At 40.7% G+C, this 27206-nt stretch overlaps 1 protein-coding gene across 7 annotated transcripts in view; it reads right to left on the bottom strand.

Annotated features, from left to right (window-relative positions):
• Positions 1–27206, bottom strand: part of LOC147323462 (adenosine kinase-like) — a 132874-nt gene that overhangs the window by 90939 nt on the left and 14729 nt on the right. For 5 of the 7 annotated variants that reach the window (XM_086303819.1, XM_086303820.1, XM_086303814.1 and 2 more), the window contains one exon: positions 22921–22999. In XM_086303819.1, coding sequence (XP_086159945.1) covers positions 22921–22999 — 79 coding nt within the window. Of the gene's footprint in view, positions 1–22920; positions 23000–25650; positions 25688–27206 lie in introns of all 7 variants that reach the window. The other 2 variants (XM_086303818.1, XM_086303817.1) reach the window with 1 other exon arrangement.

The following is a 27206-nucleotide window of genomic DNA, read 5'->3' as shown; positions in this document are numbered from 1 at the left end:
ACCCAAAAGACTTCTTTTCTTTTTAAACCTATGCCAAATGACAGCGCCGGTTTGAGGCTTAGAGCAGGTCAGGCCTGAATAAATTCAATGTGGCAGTGCAGAAAATTCACTTCTAAACAGTGCTGCAGGGAGAAAGTGAGTTTTAATGAGTGTTGTGACTGCATTCTGTGATACAATTTATCATCTGCATGAACATGAAGCGATGAGCGAAATCATTTAGGAACGACGGTTGTTCTCCGACACTATAAATCAGTGTTTCCCAAAAGATCCAACGTTCGATTACCAGGAGCAGTAATTCAGGCATGCGTGAAGTCAAACCCTGAACACGGGCAGATTACAGTTTCTGCTAATGGTGGTCGTGCTGCATTATCTCAGCTACAGACTTGTGTTGCCAAGGAAATTCAGGCCTTGAAACAGCTGACGGAACAGCTGTGCTTCCAGCTTGACCTGTGACCCAGTCCGAAAGTGATTCACATTTAACACTGATTTACTTACCAAGGACACAATGGGAGGATATGATTGGACCCTCGGTGCGGATTTAAAAACAAAATTCCTAATGTCTTTACGTGCTGCAGAGAGATCGCACTTATCATATTACTCATGCCTTTGTGTCCTTTCCTGCAGGCGCAGAGGTTTCTCTTCATGTTACCAGCTGGAAATATCAGTGATGAGCTTCTCCGCTTACTAAGCTCATTGGTGTGGAGGCAGTTTGTGTGCAGATTCTGTGGCCGGCTGGCTGCACAGGTAAGCAGAAAATAGCTTTTAGCTCCGGCCTGACCTTGAGAAGGATGCCATTCAATCAGCGAGCTCACTGCAGTAAAGGCCCTATCATTGCACTAATAGACTGAATCTTCCTCTCTGCTTAGATCATGGACAATGCATGAATGACTTCCTCCTCCTTGACAAGTTAAAGGGGTAATTTATTCAATAAATTAAACAGAGAAAATAAGCCATGATGAAAGAAATACTGGTGTGGCTGTTGGGCGGGTATAGATTGAACTCGTGTAACAGTCTGCACACCTAATTTAATTTTCAGTTTATAGACATAACACAAGTGGATGACGGCAATTGACAAAACAGTTAAAATGCAAGACTGAACAGACTGTGCTCGCGTTCTCATTGCCAAGAACGAACATCAGCGGTAGAGAGTGTTTGGTGCGCTCCTTATCTACGCCCAATCATCCAGCTGGAAGCAGGCAGAGTCAAAGTAATAAGGATGAGATTTAAAAACTGTTGCCCGCTTTGAACTTTGAGGTTGTGCGCTCAAATTCCACCTTATCATCTGGCGGCTTAAAAAAATAAGTTGTGTTATTTTTCTGACTGCTTACAGAGAGAGGGAGAGGACGAGAACATACTGGAACGGTCATAACTACTGGCTGCTGCAGTGCATCGTGACAAACAACGGAGAAAAACTTGGGATTTATTGCTCTGATAACCTTCCAGATTCCTTCAGCTGGTGCTGTATGCCAGACAACTCCAACAGAGTTATGCATCATTAATCCCCATGAACACTGCCAGTGATAAATAATGCTCTGTGTCCCTATGAAAAATAAGGCAGTTATTACCAAACCATAAAGAATGGTATTTGTATCATCACTTCAAGCAGATAATAATGTGAAGATACGATGTTTCAAGGATTCAAAAGCACACTGACAGTGACGGTAAGCAGTATATTTCTGCTCTCGTCAACCTGCTGTTAGAGAAAGAACTCTCAATAAATAACAGCACTTGCACCGAGCAAATCAGAGATCTTTATATCCATGCCATAGTGCTTACAATACGGAGTAGACACTCAAGCTATCAACTGCCATTCAGCCAATGATAAATCAAGGTAAATAATGACTTAGCTTCGTCTCTGGAAGATAGCGCCAAATAGCAGGTAATCACTTGGAGCACAATACAAAGTGCGTCTAGAAACCTGTTGCACGACGTTTTTCCCACAAAGCGTGGCTCATTTCACTCGTCTGATAATTTCTCAAGGCTCAGACTTGAACCCGGTCCAATAAACATAGTAATACTATATCCCCTACAGGTGTAAAATTCTTGGTGGTTAAGCATTGCAAAAAGAAACTAGAAGGAACTCTGTTTGATACAGAGATGTTTCCAGCGCCAGATGCTGTGGGGCCCTCTCTTGTGAGAAGCCGGGCGAAGATCACTTACTTTCCTATTGAGAGCCGGAGCATAAATTCAAACCCGGCTATAAATCAAATATAAATTTTCAGCTCCCCTCACTTTCTCGGGAACGGCTGCAATAACAATGTCATTCGACTCTGCCTGGTTGCCATTAATGCTCTGGATTCCATCCATGCTAATGATTGGGCCCTGTATCCTGTGCGTTTTACAAAGCCCGCAGAAAAAGAAGGGAAATATTACTGACCTATTTAATGCTTTGCAGGTTAAGAGAAGAAACCAAGGTCTGTGGTAGACACTCTTTACATATACACTATTTCCACACGCTCTCAAAATGGATTTTCCTTGCCAGATATAACACCCTGCGCGCCAATGATTTTAATATACCGAAACTCTGCGACTACGACTTTAACATTTTTAGACAGCAAAGTTTCTGAGCCAGAAAGGAGGACAATGCACTCCCTGCTAAATCTAACTTGAGTGAAAAATGTGATTTCTATTTAGATATTGTTCTGTGTGCCAACAAGCCTTTCCTTCTGCCAAAAAACAGAACTCGATCTCATTCAGGCTATTTTCTCCTTGAAATCACAGTCGCGTAATGTTCTTTTAAAAAAAAAGAAAATAAAAACACGAAGCGTGGGCCAAGACTGATTCACCTAACTCCCATCCCACACACATATTTACTGGAATGGCCACATATCACAGTCTGAGCAGTTTTCATAACCCAAATATATACAGACTAGTATCAAAATCCAATTCATATATTTGTTTCACACAGTGTAAACAGACTTTTTAATTCCAGTGAAACCATAACCCCAAAGTGGAGCACGGCTAGCAGATTCTGGTTACAGAGCGTGTTTGGAGAGAGAGGTTTTCTGGGTGAAGCACACTTTATTTTTTAAGCAAAAAGCAAACCAATTTCAGTGCAACACCTGCACCCTTCTGCCCTGTTGGCTTTGGCAAAGCAGATTCAATGAGTTTTCAGCCAACAGTACAGGGCTGTGTGCCTGTAAGAATCTGCACTGACAGAAGGCTTTTAGAGAAGAACCAAGGTCACCACTACAATAACACAGCACTGAGGATGTACTCAGAGCCAGGGGGAAGTGCTGCATCTCTCACACCCTTGAAATAAAAACCAGTGAGTGCGGAATGATATTAAGTTCAATAAACTTCACTTTGCTTTGTAACCTCTGCAGAAAGACTAAACAAGCAGAAGAGAACAGCTGTTCTTTTAGTGTTAAACACTTAAATAGAAATCAACTTAGATTTTAAAAAAGAAAATCATTACACCATTATTTATATTTCAGGGCTAATGGATGTGACCTCTAATATAAGCAGCATTAATACTGCGTTAATATCGTGTTAGTTTATAATGTTGTAGGCCGATCTATGACAGGGGTAATGCTGTCACGCAGCTGCTTTCAGAATACAAGAAAACACAATTCAAGGACAGAAAAACAAGTTTAACTCAAGATTTATGAGAATCATACAATATAAAAGAGCTGTACATTGTAATTCAGTGCAAAGCAATACAGAAAAAATAATAACTCAAAGCAGCCAAATATTTAATAAATGTAACAGGAGGTTTTTTTTTCAGTGAAACTATGTTTCTGGTCCAGTTTCTTTTAGTTTATTTTAGCTTCGTCATCTTGTCTCTCTATATGCTGCAGTGTATATAGTGGAGATGACAATAACGTTTACTTTGACTTTGACTAGTTTATAAAAATATATCAAATCAAATTGGAAATGAACAACATTCACCTTCTAATTAAAAGTTATGCCTTACTGCTGCGATCAGCAACTTAGTTGGAGAGTATTTGCAAACCAGTTGCCATCTTCCATGCAAACTACAGGTGACCATGGCAACCTGCTAGCCACCAACTGCAATGCAGCTCAATATATGTGACCAATACTGAGTGCTATCAACCAAGTCAGGAAATGAAAATATTTCCATTACGACCCCTGGTTGACAGGAGATTGCTAACAGATCTCTAGGCCTGTGTAACCGGGGCTTTGGCAACCAATTTCACCTAGCAACAACCACCAACTTTCAGCATTATTTCCCTAGTAACAGGTGGTCGACAGGTGGTTGTCAAACGGTCTCTAGGCCTGTGTGACTGGAGTCTTATTTAGCACAGGATCAGAAATAAATAAACTGCAAAACTGCAAAACAGCAGCGCCGTCTGCTTTTGAAAAAATTACTAAAACATGAGTTAATAGTGTATTTGTGGGGGACTATTTTCAGCTGTGAATTAACACGCATTTGTTGCTCTATTAAGTATTTACTATAGCCAGATAGTGTGTATGAGATTGACTCAAAATAAGCAACAGTGACTTACAGTTTGCTCATCGTCCCCCCAGCAATGAGTTTGTAGGACAAGAGTCGAGGTACGGTACCATCAATGAGGAAGACGCTGCAACAGGCTTCAGAGACACAGACGATATCTGCTCTGGTCTTTACGTTGGATTTACGATAATAAGAAAAATAGAAAATCGCCACACATGCTTTCATAACTCAAGACAGACATCCTCTCATGAGCTGAAAATAAATCTCAGCACATACTGCATATGCTGTGCTTCCCATTTCTCTTCTGATCTCGATCCAGATTCAGATCTCTATTAAAAACATAAAGGTATTCTTACAACATACATTAAGAAAATCACATTTAAATATGATGATATTCTGAGGATTAGAGGATTGCGTAGCTGTGGCAAAGCGCCACATGATCTGACTGCTATCTAATCTTTAATTGTTTTTCAGAGTGCTGTTAATTCACCTCGTAAGTGTGGTTTGAGCGTGTAGCTTGTGCTAATACGCTTTAATATTTCTAATATTCTATCTGCCTGTATTTAAAAACATGCAGTGCCAAGAACGATTAAAAACCAAATCACAAAGCACTCTTGTGTTGGACTGCATTACATGTAAAAGGGGTTTCTATTTTTCAGTTAAGTCATTTTTAATCATTGTTAATGGTGGGAAAGCCCCAGTAGGCTTCTTTAAAAGGTTGTCAGTGAAATCACTAACAGCTGCCAGCTACAGGAATTCAGAAATGCCAAACCAGCACTTTGTGATTGGCATAAGGAAGTTACACCCACTTTGTAATAATATGTTTCTATCTGGTGAGGTGCCAAATGGGTTGCTGCCAATGTAGACATGAAAGACTGATCAGATCATTCTGCACAAAAACATCAGGCTGAGGAGACTGTAATTATTTGTCTGAGGTTGAGGTCAGGTCGCTGTAAAGCTCCTAATTACAAATGAGATGTAACTTACAGAACAAATCTAATGATGGCAACTCCACTCAAAAGTCATTCTAATGGATGTGGTTTAATTATACCTTTGCATCACCTTTTTTTCCTCTTTCAAGCATGCTTCTATACCTGGTATACCTTCATACTTATCACTATTAAAGAATCATTTAAAAAGAGAATCAGTGGTTATAATTCTATGTTATCTAAAATGGCTAATAACTGATTTGGGTGTAGTTTTTGGCAGTTGACACACCACTGCTGAGTCGATGGTGAGCCCAGTGTAGCAAATGAACAAACGAAAAGAGCTTTCAGCACAGTGCCTGTAGTTGTACCTCTTCCTCGACTCCACCACACCTGCTCTGACCTGTCTATAATAGCCTGCTCTGTCTGCTCTGCAGGTGTACTCTAGACCCATTTACCACAAACACATGCTACTAGCTGCTATGCTCCTCCAGCAGCCACATTTCTCCTTCTGTCACCTCACCTCATGTAACACTGTCAATCCACTCCCACTCAGCCCTGGCCTTGATGATACATTTACTTTCCGTTAATCAATTTCTGAAACTCTGCAATTACCCCACGTCACGGGGAGTCAGAGGAAATCTATAAGTCAGAGGTGGCGAAGATGCTCGATAGTCAGTCCTGTCGCTTCCTGTGCACCTGCTTCAAAACACAGCAATGAAAAGATGAGTCGAGAACATCTAAGCCACGAGTTTAAAAAAGGGCAAAGGTGGTCAAATTTAAACGGTACGTACTGTATTAGAAATATAAGGAGTAAACGCAATCTATTGTGAAATAGACAGAATAAACTGTAGCACTGTGATATCACAGCCTATTAAACTTTGAAATTGATTTGTTACATTAGATGTGATAAGCTTCTGATCCATGAACAATGTCAAGAGCACATCAATCACATCTTTTGAGCATCGCATCCTCAGAACATACTCAAATAAAAAAGGAAATGTATGACAGGGAGACACTCTGTAAAATTTAAAGCTAAATCAAGGGCTGCTTTCTTTTGAAGGAATGACTCCAAATCTAGCAGCTTTACCGCTACCTGACATTCCCGATGGTCCTCTGAGACATTAACTGTTATGTTATATTCTATCCCGTAGCTACGTTAACAACACCTTTCAAGAGCAGAGATTTAATTTCTTTGCATGTTTACCTTCGCTTCATCCCCACCTGCCCCTCCCCTGCAACATTTCTCTTCTCTTCTCCTTCCCAGGAGACAAAGCAGGCAGACAGCTCTAATAAACAGTGGCACGAAGCCTCACAGTGCAGGCGTACGCCGAGGCAACCAATGTGATCAATTATCGAGTGGCCGATTCTCTTTAATTAGAGGGTTTAAGTATTGAGTTAGCCTGGGTGGGAAGCTGAGAAGCAGCATGTAAACCAACCTCATTACACTGCAGTGATTCACCTCCCAGGAGCTGTGATCCACGCAGTGTTTACACCATACATTTGTTTCTGTGGTAACATATCGAGTGGAGGAATGGCTTAGTGACAGACCCAGTTTCCCCCCACCGCCTCCTCTCCGCTACACTCTCTCCATTTTCTTTCTTTCACTCTCCCTCCCACTCACTGCTGAAGAGGCTGTCACACTGGTTTGCCTTTTGTTGTGGAGAGTCTGGAGAGGTAGCACAATGTGTCCTAGTTAAAGCAGTGCCCCATCTGCCCGGCATAATTAGACAATTATGCTGGAAGGATCCGTCATTAATTCCTTTGTGGTGGCCAATTTCGCACCACAAAGAGGTCTCAGGTTTAGTTTTTCTTTGCAGATCTCTGTTCATTTACCCTGGCCCCTGTTATCATCCTCAAGTATTGATAGTGTGGCAACTTGGGGCAGGAAAATATTCTCCTGCCAATATTGACTGGTTTGTACTGTTGTGGTGAAAAGGCCAAGAGGAATATTGGCTGCTGTCTTGTGCTGAATAAAAACAAGCAGCTAGGAAACAGCAGTGCGAAAACACAGGCAGACAAATAACAAACAATCATAGTTAATGTACTGAGGGTAGGTACGCTGATGAAATATACATTACGTGGAATGATCCTAGCGCTGCACTGTGCTGTCTACAGACTAATCTGAGAGCCGAGCCCGCATCAATTTAACATTGCCAGCGCTAAAGACTCAACAACTGAATCTGTAATTGATTCATTATATCCACGCTCAAGTAATTAGCCACCACGTTTTCAAAAATGTTGAACTGCTTTATGAGAGCAAACCTGTCCTGTTGAAAGTGTTAATTAGAGCCCAAATAACACTTGGACAATATTCATCACATATATAACTACACACTCACAGGCTACTACATTAGGTACACCTTGCTAGTGCTAGCCTGGACCCGCGGTTTCTTCATGGCACACACACACACACACACACACACACAGAGTCAGTCTTCATTAAATAAAGTTTATAGTTTCATAATCATTTCAGTATTTGCCAAAGTCTTTCCAAACAGCTAAGTATTTAAGTTTAATTCTGTCATTTCTTATGAAAATATGAATACTACTGAATGATTTCAAAACACAATCTACTGTTTTTGGTTGTTAATTAAAATATATCAGAAGGTATAAACCTATTTATCAAAAGAGACAGTAATATACTATATTACTTAATGGAATTCACTCCTTGCATTAGTAACATATACAATCTAACTATAATGAGGAAATCTATGTTAGTAGCTTAGCTGACCACTTACCTGTTAGCATTGCTATTTTTAACTGTAGCTAACTTCCTGTCAAGATAGTTAGCAAACCTGCAGTCCAAGAAAGACTTGGGTATCACTGGGTCACTTAATGTTTCGGGGTCCAATAAACTTGTCAACATAGCAATAATGTTAACATTTTAAATAAATAATCTATCATCATGTCAGTGTTTAAAACAACTTTTCTAATAATAGGATCTTATGTTTAAGAAGGTGAGGTGATCATTTGTAACAAATTAGTTACTGACAATTATACTGGTATTGGTACCAATTATGTTTTGATATCAGGACTGAACTGGACAGCTACAGTAAACAAAGCTAACACCTTGAAATATCCCGTTATGTTAAAACAAACAAACAAATAATTGAAAATGATAATGTTGCCCGTAGCATGTACAGCATTTGTGCCTCATACATCCTTTTAGTGCTACTAGCCGCTATTTTTTAGCATTTTGTCATATGCACAAACACTAATGCATTCTAACTAACATGAGTATGTTAATGTGTGCAGTTAGCTGATGTCAGTGCAAGTCAAATATTTTCACAAAAACTCTGAGAATGACCCAAAGTGCTGTTGATAAGTGCAAACAACATTTCCAACTCTTATCATCTTCCAATAATCTATTCAAAACTTCAGTCCATCCAAGTCATAGACTAACATTAATATTCCTCAATCACAGCGATAGAGGTGCCATAGGTCAAAAGGCGGGATACACCCTGGACAAATCACCAGTCTGTCACAGGCATAACATGGAGAAAAAAACAGCCATTTACACTCACATTCACACATAGAATCACCATTTAACCTAACATCCAAGTCACTGGACTGTGGGAGGAAGCATGTGTGGAGCGAACCCTTGCAGGTTGGTGGATTCAAACCCAGGACCTGCACCACTTTGTCCCCCACAAGTAAAATGTGAAATTTACATCACTCTCAAATCCTGCACATTTCTGTGACGTCCCAAATGTCAGCTTGCAGCTCACATCAACACTGTTGAATGTTTCATTATGTAAAGAACAGCGCAGGAGTGAAGGAGGCTGCAACATCAGACAGTGCAAGACATTGCCTCGACCCTGTATTCAGCTAACCAGTCTTTAGACTTAATTACATGAACTGGCTGCCTGAAGTTCCACCTCGGCTTTTTATCTGTTGTTACGTCTTAACCTGCTGTTTGTAAAAGTACAAATTGTACAATCCCCATCGAACATATGTGATGCCGTGTTAAGTGTTTCACAGTTACACTGTTTAACTCAGCTTGACAGAGACATGTGGGAAGATATTTTACAATGTAACTCAAATCTGATTAGAGCAGTGATCTAATCAGCCATGAATTCATCTGTGAAGACAAGCAGGCAAAGAGAAAATAACCGCAGAGAATTCTGTATAATTATCAAAAATCTCACAGCGGTACATTAAAATTCTAATTACGACATATTATCTTAATTGCTAAGGAGATGCAAATCAAAACAAGGTTATCGCTGCTCCCTTAACATGCACATGAACGTGTGGTGGGAACCTCTTCAATATTCACTGAATCAGCTTGACTTGTTCGACATGAGAGGCTGTCATTCTGTAATGCTTCCCCCTCTTAGGGGTGATAATCCTGGCTGAGAGCACCAGCAGCAATGGTGCAGTTGTGCAACAATAATACAGAACAAACATCTAATTGCTGCACATTCACTGCCTTTTATTGTATCTAACAAAGCTGTTGACAGCTCATGACAAGCCAAACTAATGCTGTCCGGAGTATTTCCAAAGTACTCGCATCTTAGAAACAGAAAAGAAAAGCAGTCTTGTTTTACACAGGAAAAAAAAATACATTTTCACAAATGGGTTCGGAAATTGCTCATGTGCAGGCAAAGGGTCTGGTAATCCTAGTGAAACACGCATGAACCCAAAACATATTACAAAACCTGGAAACACAATATTTCACTCTTGGCCAGAAACACCAATGTTTAATGTCCATCAAATACTGGGGGGGAAGAAACAAAAGTTCTCAAGAAACTGCAACTCCCATGGTACACGACAAATTGCATGCCATAAATTCTATGTGACAGGTGCACACTAACTCTGCAGACATTAGACAGCCGGATGACAGCAGGCACAAGGGGTAATGGTGACAGGAGAAGAACATGCCATTGAACATGGATTTATGAAAGGGCCCATACTGAGGCGATCCATCAGTGGAGTCACATAGCATCAAACGTGACCACATTTAGGACATGTCTAAATGAAGCTCCAGAGGCTTTCACACGGTGCCAATCTCAAAAACAAAAACATGTGGAATGTGTGTGGAAAGGAGCAATTTGATGCTTTTTAGCAGAGTCTGTTGCCGCCCACAAAGGTGATTTTCAATCCAGTGCAGTTTTTTAATTGGAGTAGTTATGCTTTGATAGAGAGCTCCCATTTCTCCGGAGGTTCCCGCAGTAAGGTAATTACAGTATGTGGCAGCTTTATACTAACTACAGCCATTTCTGAAACATCAGAATCCTGACAGAAAATAATAAACTCGAGGTTCACCATGTTTTCACTAAAAGATATTGGAGTTTTTCTACCAATTGGTTTGGGGACGGTGGTTACCCACATACTGTAAATTGAGTTTCTCGTTCTCACTTTCTCCCTCAAACACACACAGTGCAAACACTTTCACAGACAGCCCTTCCCTTGCCGGACAGAAATAAATGGAGACTCCAGGAGTTCCCTTTGGCCCCGGCCCTAGCAGTCTATAACAGAACCGACAGCTCTGATCACTCCTGAGAAAGCAAAAGCTGCTCTGGGATCGCTTTACAATTCTCAGGGGCTCGAATAACCTGATCTTGAACCGATCCCGTGCACTGATCCTTTGGTATTGGGTTAGGAACGTGTGAAGGGGTCTGTTGAATGAGCTCGCTGGATATCAACATCCTCACTCGGTGTTGCTCCAGCCTGGCAGATTGTTTGACTTGATTAGTCTCTGCCCAAGTGTTAGACTACCCAACGCCGAGCCCTCCAGACACCAGTATCAGTGTGTCAGAGGGAAAAGTGTTCTCCCAAGTCTCAAGGTGGAGCCCATTACCCTGAGTGAGAGCACTGTAAGTTAATAGGATTTGCTCCCGATCAAGAGACCGAGCTATTTCCTGAGGCTGTTACAGGCCGAAGCACAAAAATAAATGTTCCTTTATTAAATACTATTAAGTGTCTCCCCCTCCAAAAAACTCCCCACCACCACCAACCACTCTGACCCCACCCCTCCTTTTTTTCCCCTCATTGGGATATCTGTTATTGCTGCAGGAGGCTGTGCCCCCCCCTTCTTTTTCTCTTGTTTTTTTTTTTCCCTCCAGCAAGCAGCCAGTAAAAGTAAAAGGTTGGCACTTTTTGTCTAAAGGAGCCATTTGTTCAGGTGAAAATGAAACTTGCATGGTAAGCAGAGCTGGCCCTGCAGTTGGACAGGGGCAGAGGGGATTCCAGATTAATCATATGGACTGTACGCCATGAGGATATTCATTGAGGAGTAATTGCCAAGGGGCTTTGTGTAATGTATTCTCCCCATGAGGTAAAACCTTGTAGCGCGGAGAAAGGATAATTGAGTAAGAGGATCATATAAAAATGTTTGCTGCTTCAACCTTTCACTCTGAGCTTAACCCTGACCTCAGATAGTAATTACAGAGTTAATTGCTAACTGATCTGAGCAAGAAGCTCCATCTTGCTATACTGCAGATATCAACTGAGCTTAAGAGCCTCCTTCAGATTTGCAATGGATCTCAGCTTGTCTAATATAATTTAAAGAACTGGGGCAATTAACAGTACGCAAGTCGGGCAGCGTTTGATGTTAAAATAACAGCTAATTCCTAATAAACTATATTATTATAATTATTGTTATTATTATTATTACATTAATATTTTCAGAAATCCCAAAATAACACCTGCTTGATAATGTTTAAGCAATTAATTTTTTTTTTAAAACAACAATCATCTTGTTTTAGAACCTAAAGACTGTTTGATATGTTTACATGATATACTCACTGTCTTTTCTGCTCCATAGTTTAAAGGTACTCTGTGTAAAACCTCACCACTAGATGTCAGTAGCTTGTAGATTGCAGTCATCCTCTCCTAACTGAGTTGCATAATCCTAGCTACTTTGACTGCTGTAGGATAAACATGTTTTAATCAGCCAAAACAGACCAAAAACATCACATTTCGAGTGTACCCTATAATGGCAGACAGTCAATGTGTTTCTACTACCTTTTGACTACAAAAACATTCGCTATAGACCATATTTTAACATATTTCAATAATTTATGAATAAATCAGGGACAAAGAATGGATGTGTCAATTAAACATAATGTGGTATTTGATGTTTGGATGCTGGAGGCATCAGTGAGTAATATGTAGGGGAGTGTCCTGAATTTTTCTTTTTATTAAGTGCTGCTGTTTTTGCTGCTGTTAGCCGCTGTTAGCTGCTATTAGTCACCGTTAGCCGCTGTTAGTCACTGTTAGCCGCTGTTAGCTGCTATTAGTCACTGTTAGCCACTGTTAGTCACTGTTAGCCGCTGTTAGTCACTGTTAGCCACTGTTAGTAAAACTGTCTTTCGAGCAAAAATTACACTTTTGGATTAGGACACTTAACAAATAAACCCATACAACAGGGGTCTCCAACTCCAGGCCTCGAGGGCTGGTGTCCTGCAGGTTTTAGACATAACCGTGGGTCAACACACCTGAGTCACATGATTAGTTCATTACCAGGCCTCTGGAGGACTTCAGGACATGTTGAGGAGGTCATTTAGCCATTTGAATCAGCTGTGTTGGACCAAGGACACATCTAAAACCTGCAGGACACCGGCCCTCGAGGCCTGGAGTTGGAGACCCCTGCCATACAGTGTAAGACTATAAATAAAATATTTATCAGTGAATGTGAGCTTTTGACTTGCTGTTGTTGTTATTTAAGCGGCTCTTGTTAGCTGTTCAGACATGGGAGGATTATATGTCTCAAACGCTGACAATAAGTAATTGCAACAATGTCTGGCATACAACATACATGGCCACTTTCCAACCAAATGTATAAAAAATTAAAACTTTTACCAGAGCCCGCTCCTACATATTTTTAATTGATTGATTCTTATTTTATGAGCCTGTATCAATTTGTCAGAAGACTTAATTACACAGTAATAAATTTTTTAATCATATTCTTTAGTCTGTTACCTCTATTACCTTTTCTATAACCTAAAAAAAGACTGACTGTACCTTTAACAATCACCTAAAATATCAAATCACTGAAAGTCTCACAAACAATGAGAAATTTAGAGCTTTTCTTTATAAAAAAGAGGGATGAAAAATCTGCCCATTGTCATGCAAACCAGTTGCTCTGGTAATCCAACTGTATCTTTCCACGCTTACACTAAATTAGGGGGAAAGACCTTTGATGAACAGACTCTTAACCTTAGACTGTGAGCCAATATGGTTTGGGCCTACTTGTCACTGCAAAGCAATACTGAGGTGTTCTGTGGGATCACCTTTATTTCTGTCCCGACAGGACAGGTTAAACTCTGATAACAAGACTCCATTTAGGGGCCACTGTGTCATTAAATGGTTAGTGAGCATGGGAATGATGTGAATCATATGCTATGGCTTTGCAGTCACCAGATCTCAAAGCAGCTGAACATCTATGGGAGATTTGGACCAAACGTCTTCCATCTGCCCGGTAGAGTACCGTACAGAAGCAAAGGCACACTGAAGCTGTTCTGGTGGCACAATACCTTACCTAGACACTGATGTTTCACCTTATCAACTGAGATGGGCATTTCAAGCAAACAGACTATTGTAATAATCACTTTCTTTCTTTCTTTTTTTTTTTTTTAAAATCGTCCCCCGCACCCAGTTCTAGTTCTAGCACATTATGTGCTGTGGTGAGGGAAGAAGGTGAAGAAGAGCCAAACGGCTTTTAGGTGGATTAACTTCACCCTCTGCTCTTTCTCCTCTCAACCAATTGATCACGGCAGATAGCTTCTGGTTCTGCCACAGGTTACTTCCTGTTAAAAGGGATTTTTTTTTTTTTATTCCTACTGTTGCCAAGTGCTTAATCATAGGGTCCTGATTACTGAGGTTTTTTTCTAATATTGTAGGGTCTTTACCTCATATAAAGTGCCTTGAGACAACTGTTGCTATGAATTGACGCTGTAGAAATTGAATACTTGAACTGAATTGATTTGGGTAGAAACAATCCTTACCAACACGGGTAAAAACATAGTAAAATATATTTTAACACAACCACTAGTCCCATCAACTATTTTTATATAATTTAATTAATATTTAAATATTGAAAAATCATGACCTTCACTATTCAGTGTAAGGATTTTTTTAAATTATATCCTTAATATTGTGAGTAGTAATTTCAAATAGTTCAGCTGAATTATTGGAAATCTGAAAACATTACTGTACTGCCACTATTTCATAAAAGACTGCAGCCCAAATGAACGAAGTCAAGAGTTTTTTAATGTTGAACTGAAAATTAGGAACATTATTTAAAAGGTGATGTTGAATACATTTCAGTACATAAATAGGGACAGACTGAAAATATTAATACTGCAGTACTATAGCCAGCCATGAGAACAAACAGGATTCTTTGGTGTGCATGACAGCATACAACTCAAGTTTTGGCTACTCAAGACAGAAAACGAAGCACATTAGCCTAATAAGGCTCGATGAGTGAAAAATACAGGCACATTTCTTCAGGATTTGTTTAAAAGCTTAAGATAGAATAGAACTGGTGTATTTCACAGCAGATCTAAGCACAGCTCAGTCTGGAAACCTGAATGTCTTCAGTGAGTCAAATAGTTAAGTTGAGCCGGTGCTGCCATAAACCCGGTGGGAGAGCTTGGAATAATCTAGGCGATGTTAATGATGCAATTTATATGTGAGGGGACCGGTGTTTGGCAGGCTCTTTCCGTCTGAGCGGGCTGCACAACCCAGCGAGCTCCCAACACCCCCTGCTAGATGGAGGGGGTGGAGTAGGAGGAGGATGTCAGAGCCCATGTGAAAAGAGGGAGCGAGCGAAGCACTGATAAGAGCCATTACTATTAGTGTCTGTCTGTCACCTGCTGTGCGTCATCCAGCCTTCCCCCTCTCCACATGCGCCCCCATCCCCATCGCTCCATCCCCATCCGTTTTCCTGAGGCACATCACTTCAAATTTGCACTCACCTACACATTTTCCATCCTGTCAAAGATATACTCAGTTGGCTTGAAAACTGAGCTGAGCTGCACTCTGAAAACTACTCTGAGCTTTGTTTCAAAACAGTTGTGAATTAGTGAAGGTGCAGACAGCTGCCAGCATTTATTCGATAAACAAAATAGCTTCAGATGAGTAACTGAACTGGCACAAGAGGACGCGATACTCTAGACATATCGTTTCTCGGTTTTTACCACGCCAACACAAAGCCTAATTTGGTATTTCATTTATTACTTGGCACAATTCTACAGCTCCTTAAACTTATGAACTCGGGAGAAATGAACAGTAATTGCAGGCTGTTCTTTATTTTCTTAAAACCTTTTTAACCAAAATATTTAAAGCTGTTTTTCTCAGTTGCTACGCAACACTTCAACCGCAAGAGTGGGAGCATGCTGAGAATGTGCCAAATAAATACTACTGCCACAGACATTCTGTGGGGAAATATGAGAGAGGGGCATCGTTCAATAATCACATGAAAATGCAGAACAGTTGTGTAAAATGCACAATCATCCTTTCATTCATCACTTACTTGACCTTTGTCAACATATAATTCAAACAATAGGTTGTTTAATGAACCACTGTTTGCAATCTGAACGGCTTTGCCTTTCCGCAGCCATCTGAGAACACTTTTTTTTTCTCTCATTGTCTGCGTATCAAACCTACAAGTGGCTGCTTTTAACTGCAGAATACAGCAAGGTGGCAGGCATGCCGAGTGTCCTGTGCAAAATATCGTTCTGTAATTTGACGCGAGCATGCTGCCAGATATGTAGACTACTGTCTGTTTCACAAGTCTTTTCAGATTTTGCTCAGAGCTCGCCTGGAGCCTGGGCAACTGTACAACAGCCAAGCAAAAAGCAAGCAAGCCAATGGTGCAGCCTTTCTTCCTGAGCCTGGAACCAAGGACTTAAAGCAAGGACACGTTATGCAAGATATCACATTCAATTCCACTGCCAGCCTCTGAGGCCAGATGATACACATTGAGTGCGTCTGTCTCTCGAGCCCTCAATGTTAATCAACACTCTTTCCAATGCATACTTATGAGTTACAATCTACTCCCCACGTCTTCCCTTTGGCAGCTTAAATTAAGTCGCAAATTTGACGGCAAATTAACTTCAATGGGGACGGTAATATGTCACCTATATGGCAATCTGTGCCGTTCCTTGCCGGGGCATCGGGATCTCCGGTATCTAAACGCAAAATTAAATCCAACAAATTATTTTTGTGTGAAAGTCAAATTTGAGGAAACACGAGAAAGAAGGCAGGATGCGGCAGGGCAATCAGCTGTGAAATCCTTCTGACGACGAAGGCTTGCATAATCGCTCAGTCAACCTTTATTATTGTGATCGCAGAGTTTGAGATTTAATGCATGCTGGTATTAGCTGTGACATACAGTCACAATACAGCCGAGGTGGGAGGAACATGTGCTCAGACAGTGTGTATACGTGCATGTGTGCGCGTAAAGGGGAGGTGAATGTGGAACCAACAGAGATCTCCTCACTTCATCATTGAGTAAATGGCACCGCAGACATGAGCTGCGACTTCACAGCTGCCTCATGGCGGGTGACATTGAAGCCTACGCATGAACACATCGCTCATCAAAGCGAATGAGGCGTTCTTCGCTTCCGCTGCTTGTGCCGAGGAAAACAATGGCAGCCTGCCCCCCCGCGCACACACACATTCAAGTGCACACTTGCACACCTGGAATGTCTGCAATGAGTGGGGATGGGAATAAAAAACGGAAGAAAAAAAATCCATTTGGTTTCATGCATCTCTCTCAAGAAGCTTAACAGACTGTGACCTTTCAGTGCTTTGTACTAGGAAAAAAACGACAAGACCCCGGTGCCATAAAACGGCTCAGAACAGGGGCTAACAGTGGTTTTGCAATTAACCTGTCTTAAAACAAACAAGAGGGTTTTTTTTGCTTTAACAACAGGCACATACTTGAGAGGACTGATTTCTGTGGCTAGAAACTCAAAGGCCCACCAGGGTTTAGGTTTTAATCGGCTATTAGCATGCTCATTTTGGCACAGCTGCACTCAGATCTATGCAACTACAAGCTCAATGCGATCAGAAAGCAAAACACACACACACAAAAAAAGTGGAAGCTTTTATGTAGATCCCAGAATGAGCCACGATTAAATGTCACAAAAGCCCTCCAGGTCTTTTCACAAAGAAGCAAAGAATATTTGTTTCAATACTGATCATTAAGTGCAGGAAGAATAAGTGAGGACAGACAGCAACAGCTAAACATTACAAATGCCCCCTTTTAGCGTACATCCTTCTAAAAGTTTACTCAAATAGTTTGAGCACAAAAGCTCCTCTCTTTTTCCTTAACTGTCCTCTTTTCTCTAAGTGGTACCAGACGTAGGTATTTCTTCATTTAGCCCATTCAAATGGAGGCAAGTCGCTATTCTTTATTTATTTAACAAAACGAGCTGTAAAAGCCAAACATTAGGTCATGGAATACTTTCACCCTGAGAAATAAGTCACTGCGTTCAATGAGACATCAAACCCGGTTTAAGTATTCTCCTGCAAAATATGAGCTGGTGAGGACCTTTCACAAAGTCAAGTAGTGCTGTGGGATTTTTCTGCTTTTTAAATACAACTTTCAACTGTGTGGCGCACATGCGTTTCCAATTAAGAGCCTCAGAGCCAACAACCGAGGCTGGGCCCCATTCACCTCTTCCACAATTGACCAAGTCTGAGGAAATGTTAAACAGGCATCATAAGCATGACAAGGAGAGCAGATTTTTCAAAAGCCTTTATTTTCTAAACAGTAATTAAGACATCACGGTGAATTGATGATGTAGGCTGAAAAGCATCCAATGCCAATCTAAATAAAGAAAAGAGAACATACTTAATCATAACTTTTAGCGACATTTTCAAAGCAAGGCCCCTTAGAAGAACCAATTTGTCCGTTTGGTGAATAGGTACACAGCCTGCTTACAGTGCACAGAAACACAATGTGTCAAAAGTGCTGATTTGTGAGGATCATAATGAGAATGCACGGTTTACACGAGGCACTTAGAGTAGGATCTACTTCCCTGGCAGCAGCAATAACTCCCCGCGAGCCTGTCTCTACTCAGACTTCAATCTCTGGGCCCCAAAGAGCTGTTGGAGGACTTTGATGTTCTGTCTAAATGAACTGACTGTGCTGCTTGATACAGCCCTCCAGTCAACTGAGTCCCCCCCACCAATTCTGTCACCAGTGATAAACACCATGCATGCTTGGCGTCACCAAATTCTGCCCCACATGCACAGAAAGGCCACAGTTTTTTTGTTCCCCCTCCTTCAACTCAGTGAATAACTGAAAAAAATATGATTGTTGTTTCCTGCCGTGCCCTATCTGAGCAGAAAGCCTTTGATGTGTGAGGCTGTGTGTAAAGCAGGCAACGCTGGGCTGGTTTTTGTTACCTTACACCCCTGCAACATCCAGTAGGTAAGCCTTTATGTTGGATGCCCCTTCAGGGCATGGTGTTTGTTAGAGCCTGGGCAAAGGCAACAACCTCCAACCCACTTCTATCATTGCATTTTTTCAGGAGAATCAGAGCCAAAGAGCGCTGCGTACAAGCTTGCAACTTCGCTGGCTTGATCCAAACAAGATCCAAGGCTTATTGGGGAGCACTGGTGCACGGCTAGGGAAGCACAAATGCACTGCTATATCTACTTTGGGGCTTGTATGATTTGAATATGAATATAGTGGGTAGTAAGTAGTGTCAAAGACAGCACTTAGTACAAGCTACTGATGATTAGCAAACACTGCAATGAAGGATTTCAATCAAGGAGCAGGATGGAGATGGTGGCTAGAGGAAAATAATACTTTATCCGTCTAAGCTTCAGCTTGGTCAATTCTCATTTGACTAAATCCAATTACCATTGATTCTGCATCTTCTTAAAGCCGAGGTTTAGGTTTTCCTTGATAGTGCAGAAACCTTAGCTTGGATGAAGCTGCAGTATTTAACCTATTACAGCCTCCGATGAAGCGTCTGGGTTTTGGAGGGAAGTACGAGTTCTGCTGGCGAAAGCCTTGATCTTCCCACACCCTGGGTTTTCCCAGCGTGTGTAGCAATTCCCGTGCAAAGCCTCTGAACACTACTCTCTCTCCTCCAGCGGCGGTGATGCTCCTGAGCAAACCTGCCCCGGATCGAGCATCTCATTTAGTCACTGGGCCCCTTTGATGTGGATTCAGTGCTGCAGTGCATATCATTCGTGTTTGAAGGTTCAGCTTCCACAATACAGCCGGGTTTGAAGTTTCACATATTGCAGGTGCTACAATGTGATAATCTGGGAGCTGGTTATGCATTATACATTTTTCATAAAAGAACACCATCACCTGAAAGTGAAATGTGGAAAAGTCAGCGCTTCAAGGTATATATTGACAGAGACTGTTTCTGAGACTTCTGGGTGTGGGACGAAAACACTCTTGTTATCTTGAGCAGTTCAGAATCAGCACTACATCTTCCCTCTGAAGGGGGTAAATATCCAAATAAACAGAGTAGAATACCATTTGACTAGGACCTGCCATGCCATTATGAAGCCAATTTAGATGACGAAACGCTTCTCACGGGGCACAGAGGCCATGACGGCTCTTTCTCCAGTCTGGGCCCACACTAAAAATCTCAAATTCAAAAGGGGCATTTATTTCTTGGGGCAGTTCCTTCAGTGTCTTTTTATATAAAACATGAAAAATTAATGACAACCATTATGCGACAAAATGTCTAAAAGCAACATTTTGTTTTCTTGTGCACTTGCAATCTCACAACAATTAAACTTAAGAGAAATTTGTAATCTTATTATATTACATGAAATTTCTGTCTGTCTGTGTGTTTGTTTCTTTGTCTGCAAACTCCTCGTAGACCATCAATAGCTAATCAACAAAACTTGGCACACAAGTACATCTTAGGTCCTTGAAGGTTTTTATTTATATAAGATATTATGATGTTGTCATGTTGCCTAGCAACGTGATGGCAGTGGGCTAAAATCACCCATTTTTCTCAACTATCTACCCATAACACCTTAAAAAGCACCGTGTCATTTTTATTTCATGACATTAACATCTAACTTATATCCACAAAAAATGAATTATGCATGATATATTATGACACTGTCATGTTGCCCGGCAACCATGTAGCAACAGGCTGATATGACCTGTTTTTAGCCTTTAACCGCCTACAACAGCTTATGAAAGGATGCTATCATTTTAATTTCACCACAGTAGCATCTCATTATATAGACCAAACAACCATGTAGGAACAGGCTAAAAAGACATATTTTCTTAGCATTTTTTAGCTTTTCATTCAAAGCGACTGCACAGGTCGCCCAATGGGGGCCAACCTATCTGTAATCCTGGTCTAACTCTCACTCACAGAGACAGATGCCAACATGTTATAAAAAATAAAAAAAACCTGGGGAATTTCTATGAATCTGAAACTATTTCAACGTTTTAAAGTTCTTGCTGGACCCTGAATGTAAGTTTATGTGAAGTTTTGGTTAGCCACATCTGTGATTTTTTTTTAACTAATTTGTACATAATTGCCAACTTGACACCATTCAATCTCAAACTGGTAGCAGATTGACTCCCTTTTATTACCATTTTGAGGCACCAAAGTTGCTTTTAAAATGGCAACTGACTGTGGGTGGTCTTGCAGACCTGTTCATTATCTTCAAAGTGACCTATTCAAAGGCTGCAAGACTGCAAGTTCAGTTCACATGGACCGTGCTGCAGGCTCCAACAACTGTTGTCCGTAGTGTGACTGCAGCACTCTCTCTGAATGTGATTCATTTTATAACTGTAGATTTTCTCCAGTAATGGAACTCCAATGGTCCAACACCCACTTCACACCGTCAAAATCCTCCTAGAAACAAAGCTTGCTGGTCGTCAGCCATCTTGGCAGTTATTTCAGGCTACACAAAGCATAAGTTGCTTTCCCACGCAGGTTATACTAAATCACAGTACATTCATTAATGGCTCAATCCAGATCAACTTTTTGGGCTTAATCCACCAGAGCACAAAACAAATTAAACAAACAGACTTGTTAATTCATGTTGTGAATAAAGTAAGCCAAAATTTAAAAATACTGGCAACTGCCAGTGCCCTCAGTCTCCATTTAGATACACCTTTGGTATCAATTTCAAAATTTTACGTCGCCTTGTTCTTGAGTTATCGGATTCAGGAGAGATTCTGAAACTTTGACCTCCAACCTCTGACCTTGAGGTCAAGTTCACTGTTGTTCAGCTGAGGGGTAAAAAAAACACAAAAACACACATACCTATGATTTTACTACAATAATAACCAGATGTACCCACCCTGAAAACTAATTGAAACGGTTGAAAACCAAATCTGCGCATGTTTCAAACCAGCAACACGACTTGCTCACATGTCATTGGCTCTTTGAGGGGAGGGTTAAGAGGACCACCATCCTTGATTTCACCGAATTCTTCCACAGATTTTGAGTCACATCTCCGTTGACATTATCTTCAAGTCGTTGTTTCTAAATCGAGAAACCCTTTAGAAGCCCAAATTACACTGTGGCAACCTAAAGTGAATCTACAGATTAAGCTCCAGCATTTTGCAGTGATTGTTTTCCAACATCTAACCGACTCAAGCAGGAAAGCGAGTCCGCCAATTATATGAAATCTAACTGCATCAAACAAACAAGATTTAAAAGGCAGGGAGTTGTTGCCCAAAGAATAAAATCAATTTGACAGTTAATGTTAATGCAAGTGACTGAGGTTTATGCAAACGTGTCTGATCTTGATAATTAAAGAGTGTTTGTACGGAGGTGCACAGCTCGGCGTCTCATTTTTAAAGGATGTTTACTGTCTCCAAAGCATGGAGATGGTGGCAGCCTGAGGGCCTGCTTGCTTTCTTTTCCCTTGCTCTGTATCTATCTTGCGCTAAATACACACAAAAACACACACAGGCGCACATATACAAGCACACGTGTACAAATACAAAGTCTACACACTGTACTGACACATACAAACAAAACCCACACAGAAGAAAGACTCCACACTTCCACAGACATCAGCCTCTCAATTAGCTTCTGCACTCATTTCTCCTCCTTGGAAGAGAATTATTTTTCAGCTAGATGCTTTTTCTTTGTTTATTGTGAACAGACCAAAGCCTTATCAGCAGCTAATCACTGGATGTCAAATTCAGCGACTTGCTGCAGTCACATGAAAAAAAAAAAAAAAAGCATTCAGTGAATAATCTTCTAAAAGTTCAGATTGCCATTTTAGATTTGGACAATCACCAATTTCTTTTAGATGCTCAAATCTGTCTTAACAGCCAGAGAGCGGATCAGCATTTGTTTGGTATAATTTGTTGTGACATGTTAATTGCGTCTACTTGTAATTCTCTCTAATTGATGTTTGATATGTCTCAGGAAATTAGGCCAACCAGATAACACTGTAAATATTATTAATCCTTCCCGCCTTTCTCTTTTCGTGGCAGGTTGATGAATTCAAAACAGCTAAAAAGCTAAAACAGTAATGTGTCATCGTGCTGTGCAGCTATGCTCAGTATTCCCAGGGTTGCCAGGCAGACAAATCTAAGGTTACAAGCATACCACCGTATATTCAAAACACATTCGGGCACATGGCAGGCGGCCAGAGAAGACTAACCTGAGCAATTTTGACTGAGTTCTGGGTAGAACCACCGGCATGGTACTCAACTTTGTTCCTCTTGACAATTTCTTCAAACCTGAAACAAACAAAAATAAAAGAAATGCTTCATAAGACACTGTTTAAGAACAATTACAGACTGACTGTGGCAATGCCAAGCGCGGGGGAAAAGAGAAGGTTTATAGAGGTAATGAAGGAAGACATGCAGAGAATGCAAGGGACATGGTGAGATGGGTACAAATGCAGAGTGGATCAAAACTTTCTGGAGTTTGTATGTCAAATGCAACTTAGCCCGTTTAACATGCCAGCCTCAAGCATTAAATTTCTCATGATAATGTCACCTAATCTTGTGGTTTCCCTAAAGCCTACAGAATTTTCCCATTTCCTCTTTCTACCCATTGTCTGGTTTAAACGCTGGCAAAGTTGCTGTTTCGATTCAGCCACACTGCTCCCACCAACCTTATTTCCAGCCGCTGTGGCTATAAAGCTGTACTCAGCTTCAGAGCAAAAATATTTTCCGAGCCCTAATGTCCCCCACACTAATTTCGCAGCCAACTGTTGAAAATAATAGAGCATTTAGCAGCTAAAACGTCAAACATTTCTTTGAGGGGCTGATGAAGACCATAAGAAGGCTGAAAGGAGAAAGATTATTAGACCTGCATTCATGGCGAAAACAACTGTGCTTCCAGCTTAATGCTAATGCCGCTCCATGTCGGAGCACTTAAAACCATCAGGCTGACATCCAACCCCAGGAAGAACAAAAAAATGTTATCTTACTATAAAACATAAAAGCTCTGTCTGTCTGTGTGTGTCTTTTTTTGCAAACTCCTGCAAAACCATCAGGAGTCGAGCAACCAAACGTAGCACACAGGTACATCTTGTCCCCCTGGTGGTTCTCATCTATATCAGATATTATGATGTTATCACTGTTGCCTAGAAACCGCCCAGCAACATCCTAAAATGACCCGTTTTTAGCATTTCTGCACCTACATCACCTAATGAAAGCATCCAGTTGTTTTCATTTCATAACAATAGCATCTCATTATAGCCATAAAAGTTGAAATACATATGCTCAGCAACCAAACGGCAACGGGTTAAAATGAGCAGTTCTTAGCGTATAAACCACATCCATCAGCCCTATAAAGTGATTAAGTATATTAGTTTGCCAACAGAAATAATGAAAAAGGAGCAGCACATGAGAAGCATAATTCATGAAGTTTTTGACAACATATTTAATGCATAGCTATGACATGTATACAACTGTACGTGCGGTACATTGTGCAGACAGTACTGTAAAGTGGGAGGCACTCTTCTGGTTAAACTACACGATGACACCATTTCTACATCAGCCCAAGCATCTGTTTATACATCATTTTCTGTATTTAAAAATGATTTTGGACAACATACATAACAATAAATCTGCAATAAGCTGGGATCTGCTTATAATATTGGCTAACCAGTTATCACTCAGACTGTTGCTATGATGATAATGTTAACATTAGGATAACTAAAGGAGCAGCACTGTGCAAGTGCTGCATATTCAAAGTTTGTCTTTTCAGAATAAAACTAATCTAACAGCTTTATGCTTCACATGCGCAACCTCAATGGGCACTTCCTGAAAAAATAATGGTTTTAGCTTTTTATTTTATCTTTAAATTAAACATTTTAACTGCATTATGTACCTGTTCTCTGAATTTAACAGGTTAGCAATCTCTCAATATATCAGAAGAGCACTTCAGATGAACTCGGGCACTCAATGTGTTTAGTTAAAATGATCTCACACTGGATGCTCTCTGACTTTGTTAATTAAATAGTACCAAACAAAAGATGCTTTTATCTTTTTCAGACACATATTTCAAGTGTTTATCTGTCAGTTTAGCTATATATTTCAAACATTTATGTCTGATCTACAGAGAGCATGCTCACTTTACCTAGAGGGCACTTATGAGATGGAATAAGAACAATCAAAATAATTATTTATACTTGCCTCTAGCTAAAAAAGCCCAAATGTCATTTAAATTTTCACAAACACGTGTCAAAAATAAAATGGACCAATGCCAATGTCCGCTAATGCAGTAATGCTGGTCGGTGACAAATTTACAACAGGACGTGCACACTTTGCGGCAAATTCCAAACTAAAACCAAAGTTTGGAAGTTAATCAAAACACAAAGTTACATGTGCACATAACAAGCAGCTGCCTGTGGGTTTTGAAGGTGAGCACTATCATGTGGCTGCTGCTGGAAAGTCTCTACTGATGCTTGTTATAAGCAAGACCTACAAACAGAGAGTCCTGTAAAGTGTCTTGTGGTTCTGTAACACTCCTAACCCTTCCTAACAGAATTATCTTGATCATTTAAACAGAAAACACAAGTAAAGTTCACAGGATCGCTTTTTAGATCGCCATTTTAAATACTGCATTTGTTACTTTTGACTCAGTATTCCAAATATTTGTGCTAGACTTTTTGTTAACTTACTCAGCTTATCCTGTAAGGATATATTTTCCAATCCCCTAGTTAAGTCGCAACATTTTTCTTCCCTTTTCGAGCAGTAAAGAAGTTGTGTTTTGGAGCACGTAAACCCAGAAACACAACAGACTAAAAGTGGGATACATTTACGCCATTCTTTAACCGTGACATTCCAGGTGCAAGTTGTTTATATAAACTGCTTACAGGGAAAAGAGGGGGGGAGAAAAAAATCAAAGCTGGATTTTGTTAAATGGGATACTTTACCACAAATGTTGCTGCAGTTGGGAGTCTAAAACGTCAGCTTGATAAAAGCAAAAGAGAGAAACATTGTTCACACATGGTTGTATTTAGCCTTACAGTATTATAACAAGATGAGCAGTGAGCAAAAGTTATTTCTAAGGAACTTGAACTGCTTCCTCAAAGAGATGCACAAAATAAAAGCAGATATTCATCTTCAACTTGGCAAAAATAGGCGACTGCACATATTTCATAGGTGATGCTTTCAGAGCAATTAGAAAATTACGTTTTATTATTTTCCCATGTATAAAAACCCGATACCCAGATAAGTCGTTTAGCGAGAGACCGCATCTGATTAAAGGTTTGATGTTTTTGAACCGCACAGCAAAGTTTAGAAATGACTGTAACAGACTAAACAGAAATGAGTCGAGAAAGCAGACATTACATCGGGGAATACGGAGTAAACAATTGCTGTGTTTTCAAACATAAACCAAAGGAACACCCCAGGGTAATACTGAAGGCAGTTCTATCATTTTTGTATTTTCCCCATCATACTGCCATTTCAAACATCAATAGCTGCGATGCTCAGGCGTAACATGATGCAAAGCCAGGCTACGCTGCGAGATAGAGCCCTTTATCTTGGAAGCTGAGAACATGAATAATGTTGCGTTCTGCAGATTTGGGGGGGGGGGGGGGGGGGGGGGGGCTGGCTGGATATACAAACATATCCGCCATGCTATGGCAACTGGCCTAACTAAGGTGAAGATGCACCTTGGCCTTTTTCTAAATCAGTCACATTGAATTATATGTGCGTTACTGCTTTAAATTCATAATAAAATGCTTAGTTGTAATCCCAAGGGGGCACTGGTACTCTGCGCTACAGAGATCCAGTGCATTTTATGGGGTTGGTCAACAGTTGTACGTTTTAAATTGTAGCCCTGATCATAAAAATATGTCATGTCTACTGTGTATACTTGCCACAGACAGCACTGATCTGTATGCAAAGTGCGTCATGGCTTACCAACATGTGCCAGCCAGAGGTGTTCAATACTTCAGCACAACCTGGTTTAACTAGGCATGGCCGAATTTTGAGCGGGTGTGAAAGTAACCTTAACTGCTTCAAAGAAAGTCTACATATCATGTCTCAAGGCGAGAGGTCCACCCAGGGCAGAATGTTCCTAATAAAGAAAAAAAAACTTTCCATGCAAGTGGAAAATATGCTAACCGGGTGGAAAAAAAATCCTTCCTGAGACACCTGTTATGACTCCTTGACAAAAGAAGAATTTGAGCACTGTGGGTGTTTATAACATGAAGGCAGCCGAGGGACTCCAGAACCCATTTCAAATAGACACACAGCTTCTGAGGATTTCAGTGCTTCCCCCCCCCCCTTGCTAGAAGTATTTGCTCCACCTTTCAGTGCAGACAGCATGGGGCCCTGCTCTTGGACGCCTCGAAAATCCCATCCGAAAAGGAGCAGCTGCCTCGAGACCTTTACACCCTCAAACATCATGTGATCCCATAGTAGTGACACCGTAAACGGCCCCCTTGGCCATTTAGAGAGAGAAAATCCCTTTCCATCTACT

The sequence above is a fragment of the Aulonocara sp. 'chitande type north' Nkhata Bay genome, linkage group LG8 (genome assembly GCF_057382095.1).
Source record: "Aulonocara sp. 'chitande type north' Nkhata Bay isolate Kocher_YH1m ecotype deep benthic linkage group LG8, A_spYH_male_GT1.1, whole genome shotgun sequence".
NCBI lineage: Eukaryota > Metazoa > Chordata > Actinopteri > Cichliformes > Cichlidae > Aulonocara > Aulonocara sp. 'chitande type north' Nkhata Bay.
Note: the sequence above shows the minus strand (reverse complement) of the source record. Positions and strands in the feature narration are given on the sequence as shown.